The sequence below is a fragment of the Drepanopeziza brunnea genome (genome assembly GCF_022702325.1).
Source record: "Drepanopeziza brunnea f. sp. 'multigermtubi' strain 214-2 chromosome Unknown ctg3, whole genome shotgun sequence".
NCBI lineage: Eukaryota > Fungi > Ascomycota > Leotiomycetes > Helotiales > Drepanopezizaceae > Drepanopeziza > Drepanopeziza brunnea.
The window spans coordinates 1,339,961-1,346,024 of NW_027094066.1; the positions used below are offsets into that span (position 1 = coordinate 1,339,961).

The 6,064-nt window shown below is 47.9% G+C and overlaps 2 protein-coding genes across 2 annotated transcripts; both read right to left on the minus strand.

Annotated features, from left to right (window-relative positions):
* Nucleotides 1-3,247: 3,247 nt before the first annotated feature.
* L3040_002551 (uncharacterized protein) lies at nucleotides 3,248-4,250 on the minus strand (the record flags this gene model as incomplete). Its single annotated transcript, XM_007290634.1, has 3 exons — nucleotides 3,248-3,574; nucleotides 3,683-3,817; nucleotides 4,047-4,250. The coding sequence occupies 3 exons, from the start codon at nucleotides 4,248-4,250 to the stop codon at nucleotides 3,248-3,250; spliced, it is 666 nt and encodes a 221-aa protein (XP_007290696.1).
* Nucleotides 4,251-4,594: 344 nt separating this feature from the next.
* On the minus strand, nucleotides 4,595-6,064 carry L3040_002552 (uncharacterized protein; the record flags this gene model as incomplete). Its single annotated transcript, XM_066155594.1, has 12 exons — nucleotides 4,595-4,619; nucleotides 4,684-4,774; nucleotides 4,840-4,866; nucleotides 4,925-4,946; nucleotides 4,997-5,059; nucleotides 5,110-5,201; nucleotides 5,261-5,474; nucleotides 5,533-5,566; nucleotides 5,619-5,690; nucleotides 5,748-5,835; nucleotides 5,897-5,939; nucleotides 6,002-6,064. The coding sequence occupies 12 exons, from the start codon at nucleotides 6,062-6,064 to the stop codon at nucleotides 4,595-4,597; spliced, it is 834 nt and encodes a 277-aa protein (XP_066012580.1).

The window sequence follows — 6,064 nt, forward strand, 5'->3', positions numbered from 1 at the left end:
CTCCACATATATTTGGTGACCTACGCAGGGAATCGAATCGAGGGTGGTCTTTACACTTTTATCTATTAGTTCAATCTGGTGGAACCTCGCTATTACCGTCGCCCATCGAAAGAGACATGACTTCTTCAGCGCAAAAGGACTTCAAGCTTAGCGACAACGCCATACTCAAGCTCACCGAAGAGGATATGAAGAGGATCCGATCCCTTTCATCCGTCGCAAATGCTCCAACTACGTGAGCATTCGTAGCCCTCTTGCTGAACCTGGAGCACCTAGTATGCCAGCATTCGACAAAGCCAATATCCCCGATCACATTCGCCAGCTGGAGCGAGCCTTCAAGGACTACGATATTACTAGCGATTCGAAGAAGAAACAACACCTAGCGGAGTACAACGTCTCTAGTTTTTTCGGATACAATATTCGATGCAACATCGAAAGCCTCGGAAGCTTCTCGGACGATAAGGTATCTTGGGACGAGTTCAAAGCACTAGTAAAGGAGGAATATAAGGCCTACGATCTCGCGAGATGGAAAGATAGCATTAGCTTTTTATACGACTTGAGCAACAAATAGATAGCAAAAGAAAGAGCCTCGAAGGCAGATCTGCTGCAATTCATACGGCAATTCAACCTTACGGGTCTTGCGTGCTTAGCCAACGGAAACATCACCGACAAACAACTGAAGTGGAAGTTCTTCGGGTGTTTATCGACTCAGATGCAGCACCGAACTTTTAAAAACGTTAAAGCTAGAGAAGACCATTTGCAAACCTACGACGCGGTCTATACTCTAGTAAGCAACCTTATCAAACAAAAGCAAATCACTTCGAAAAGAATCAAGGAATACGGATACGCTAAGATCCCTGAAGAGTTTTCACGCTATGATCCTTATTAAAATGAAAATTCGCGTCTCCAAGTACCAGCTGTCATACCTGAAAGCAAGCGAAACCCCTACGTTTCGCCACCGTATGACGCTTACCCTCACGGTTCCCAAGTCCTTGCGTAGGTCACCAAATATATGTGGAGGGAAGAGCTCTCGCATATACCTGACAGCGAATCAAGAGATATGTAAAGATATAATCTTAATGGAATCGAGGGTGAAAGGAAGGGGAGGAAAAGAAGACGTCTATTCGTCGTAGTATTGTATTATATTGTACATATGATGATGATGATAATCGTCGGCTCGCTTAGGTGGGCCTCCTTAATCCTTTCAGTCTTAGTCGGCGTCATGTATGTTGGAAATTCTCTTATACTATAGCAATTACTATTACAATTATCAAATATTTACATAAACAATCAATCCACAAATTGTATACTTGTTTTCGAAATATTCAAAATCGTAAGTGGATTTAACGATTACGAAGGGAAAAAAAACTTTAAGCTGACGTAGTGCTACAGTACTGTATACGTACGTAGTACTACGTACTATGTTCGAAAAGGCGGTTTAGCAACGCGATGAGCCTTAGATCAAAATCTTATTACTCTACTTACCTTTGCCGGACGATTCTTGTCGGGTTGTAGTAACACTTACGGAGTTAACAAGAAGCTAAATGGTCATAATAATAGTTCGGGTTTTTCTAATACTCCAGTAGTATTTACGTAAATCCTCTTAGAATCCGCCCTTGGCAAGGAGCTTGCGCTGACTTTCCTTAACACTTGTGGTACGGAAGACTTCTCTTCTATCTTGAAAAGATGACGACGCTAATCATAGCAAAGGCTATCTCGGACCTAGTACAGTATGGACAATCAAGCTTCGTCTGTCGATACCTTGGGCAAAACATGCCGCTTTTATATGCAGAATCCTTGCCTTTTTTTTTTTTTTTTTTTTTTTTTTTTTTTTTTTTTTTTTTTTCAGACAATTATCCAAAAAAAACAGTGATGCCAGAAACTTCCAGCAGGATCAATGACCTGGCCATAACTGAATTCAATAATGCGGTTTCTTCTTTGACATGCTCTTAGCTGCAGCAGCCCGATACATATTCCCTGGGCTATCTATGATAATATTGCGAATATGCTCGCTCCGAGTTTCTCACGGGAACAATCACTAATCACGACGGCTACAATGGTTACCGATAGTAGATGGTTCAGGGGGTTTCGATTGTGGTAGTGATCGGTCGAGGTCGGGTGGTGTAACCCCCGGCAGCCGCCCGCCCCGCCTTAGACCTCTTTGTGTTCTGTTATTTTCTTTTGCCATCCATTCAAAAGACCCGTACGTGCTCAGCAGCAGCAACACAATGCTCTGTCTTGACAGCTGCAACAAAGCAGATACGACGGGCCACAGAAACAAGCACTAGGAACATGTTGTGCAGTACGGAACAGCCCTCATGTGTCTGCCAAGCTGCTTAACTAATAAGCGAGATCACGTGCCACACAAGCACCTATAAATGACTTGCTTCTTTGTTCCCACGGACATGTCAGAGTTTTCGTACTACCACTTTTGCGAACACACTGTTTCCTGCTCCACCTGTTACGACCTACGTCCAGATCTTGCACCATGCGCTGTGCTGTGCTGTGTTCACCAGCCAGATAGCCCACAGCGCTGCTGGCGACAGGTTTCTCTCTACATTAGGGACCTACGGACGCGACTCGATGCGACCGGACTGAACCTTGCCTACAATAAATATATACATTTATATCGATATATACCGGTATATAGCTGCGAATATGGCTTGGCTCCTCAGCCCTATCCGCATCTCTTCTCATCTCGGGTTGAGTGAGTGAGTGAGTGAGTGAGTACTCTGCCGCCAAAGGCAGGGCGAAAAAAAAAATGAAGAAGGATCTCGAACTCCCCAATCTCCTACCCTTCCACTCCCCAATCCCTCCCCCTCAAAAGAGGAAGGAGAAGAAAAAAAGAACAAAACCCAGCTTTAAACATAAATGCTAGAGCCCGCCGATTCCACCTCCCAGATCGCGCGAGTGTGGACAATGAAGCTAGAATGAACGTACCGGGGGCCGCGATTTTGATTCTTCGAGGCCCTTTCCCCGCGAGTTGATGTTATAGTCAAACCTTGTTGTCGGCTCCTGATTTTCGGGGAGTGGACGATTGGTGCTTGGGGGATACAATTTTCTTTTTTCCGTTAGACAGATCCATGGAAAAACATCATGGCTGTTTGATTCATGAGATCGTTCTTTGAGCTGCAATGAGTTCTACATTTTGCTTTGATTTGCTGCTGTGCTATGCTATTCTCGTGTCCGATGCTCATGTCTTGTGTCTTGTGCCCCGTCTGCCGCATCGTGATACAAGAGAGAGAAGAGATCACCCCTTCCAACACCCATCAGCATCCTCATGCACTTCTGTCTCCTCAATCCCCGCCTCCTCTCTCACCCCCCTCTTCTTCGCCGTCTCGACGCCGAACCTCCTATCCCTCTCCCGGACCTTCTCCCACGGCACCTGTTCAGCCTGCGTGAAGCTCATCATCAGCTCCGGCTTCCCCAGCGGCAGCACATCGCCCCGGTCGACCTGCCAGAAGTGGTACGTCTTGCCGTAGAGGCCCACGACAGACCTCATCTCCTCCGTCTCGGCGACCTCCCAGACGGCGTTGGGCAGGGACGGGTTCGGCATGATGAGCATGCCGCTGCGGACCTGGGTTTTTTTGCCTTTGTCAGCTGAACTCTGGTCGGGGAGTTGAAAGAGAGAGGAAGGGAGAGAGGAAAAGAAAATGAAATAGAACATGGATAAGAAAAATCTGACCTCGTAATCATGCGAATGCCACAGCTTCCTCTCCTCCGCATCAAGACCCGCATACAGCTCCCTCGTAATCATGTACTCCACGCCAATCAGCCTCGCCGGATTCGTCGGCGCGTCGTAAATCAGACACTGTCGTACCTATGTATTCCCCCGACATCAACCTTCAGATCCCAGTACACTCACTCACTTACTCAATCACCCCACCTCTTCAATCTCCACCCCTTGTGCTTCCCTCCTCTTTCTTCTCTCTCTTCCCTGCCTCCGCCCTCCCCTTCCTCCAAATGCTCCATGAAGGGTGGAAAGTAAAAGGCCAAAGAAAAAAAAAAAGGAGGGGGGGGGAGTAAGAAAAAAGGGAGAGCGTACGTACATCGGCGCTCAAATGCGTACAGTAATGGTTGGCCTCCACCGCGCGGCGGGGATCCGACGCGTAGACGTGGAAGGCGTTCAAGTGGGCGCAGATGGCTTTCACGGGCGCGAAGGACTGCGTCGCTGAGGCGCCCGTTTCGAGGATGGCATCTTTGGTTGTGAGGGGGGGGCCGGCGGCGCCGTGGGTGCTTTGGGGGGATGGCATGGGTGGGTGTTGTTACTTGTGCTCCGCTTGGAGCGAGCGTGTTTTGATGTTGATGTTGATGTTGGTGTTGGTGTTGGTTTTGGTGGTTTTGGTGTTGATGGAGGGCAGGTGGGTCTGAGGTGGACCTGTGGAGGGGAATGGTTTGAGGTGAGAATGAATGCCTACTTATTCAACACGCACAAGTGGGGGAAGGGGACACCAGAGGAAGGAGGGGTGTTTATCAGCAGCAATGGGCAAGGAAATAGGGGCTGACGTCATGCTACACTGTGAAGTGAAGCCATGCATGTCGTTTGTAGCAGGGTCATCATAAATAATAATTTGATATTGTCCGAGTCCATCCTGTCTCATATCTTGGAGTCGGCAGGTGGTCTGTCGGTTACAAGTTAGCCCAGGGGGGCCAAACTCCCGAGTATAGATGGATAACTTCACATACCTACTCACTTGAAGTTGTTCTTCATCTCTCTGAGCTTGGCCATGACCTCCACCGGATCGGTTTTGCCAGTGGCTTTCTGGATCTCGGGATCCTAGATGGTACAAATTTTCAGCCTGAAGGTCTCATGTCTACTCTAATCACGGGAATGCTACTCACGTCCATTCTCATGAAGACGTTGTGTTTCTGCATATCCGATTAGCATCTCTTCTCGCCGTTATTCCCGGCCAGAGGGCCTGCCTACCTTCTCGTCGCCGATGGTAAACCTGCCCTGCGTCTCCTTGTTGTTCTCGGCAAAGGCATGCAGTGCCTTGACAGGCTCGCTCTGTAAGACCGAAATGGCGAACTTGACATTGGCTTTCGTGTATTCGTGCCCAGGCTAGTTCAATCAGCATGCCAGTTCTTCTCCCGCGTGGACCATAGCCTTACGTAGACCTTCGTATCGTCCGGAACCGCAGCGAGGGTCTTGTTCAACGCAGTGTTCATCTCTTCCGGAGTACCCTCAAAGAATCGACCACAGCCTGGCAGGTTATGGTCAACTTATCGAAGCAGGCTCATTGGAATACTATGTCGAACCTACCTCCATGGAACAGTGTATCCCCAGTGAAGATGTACTTCCCCGTACTATCCTCCATGAACCAGCAGATACTGTCTTGGGTATGGCATGGTGTGTAGATAGCCGTCACAGCAATCTCGCCAATCTTGAATCCTTCGCCATTCTTGGGAGTCTGCGTAACACCTTCACAGTCTTTGCCGCCAATGATAGGCTTGCCCTGGAACTCAGGATGTGCTAACTAAAATTTCAGAGTGTTAGTGGGATATATCTGGCGTGAGAGTACGACGTCTGCCTACCATCTTGTTATTTCCACCCGCATGATCCCAGTGACTATCCCAGTCAGAATCTCTCCCTTTTCCTTTCTCAAGAAAAAGAGACATACTGATGTGTATTGACAATGGCCGTCAAGTTGATCTTGCCAGCACTTATTTGCTCCTTCAATACTGGTGCCACCCTGAGCATGTCATCAGTCTCTCCCCTCTCAACGTTCGGGGACTTCTGTTGGACTAACTCATCCGGATTCGCGGGATCAATGATAACAGCATCTTTCGTCTTGTCGTCGATCACCAGGTATGCATAGTTATCCATATGCCCCGTCCCTAAGTTCTAGGTCAGTGATGACCAAATAAGCTTTGCAGAACACCTTGAAGGCTATCTTACACATAGGAATCGATTGGATATGCATTGCGCGGGTTAGAGCGAGCTATTATTTGTTGACTTATTAGCTTATTTTCCAGCAGACCTTACTGTAGCTTAGAAACATACACTTGTAGTGATGGATCGTAAAGGCCGTGAGAGTGTTCGTCTTGTAAGGGCAGAGAAGCTCAT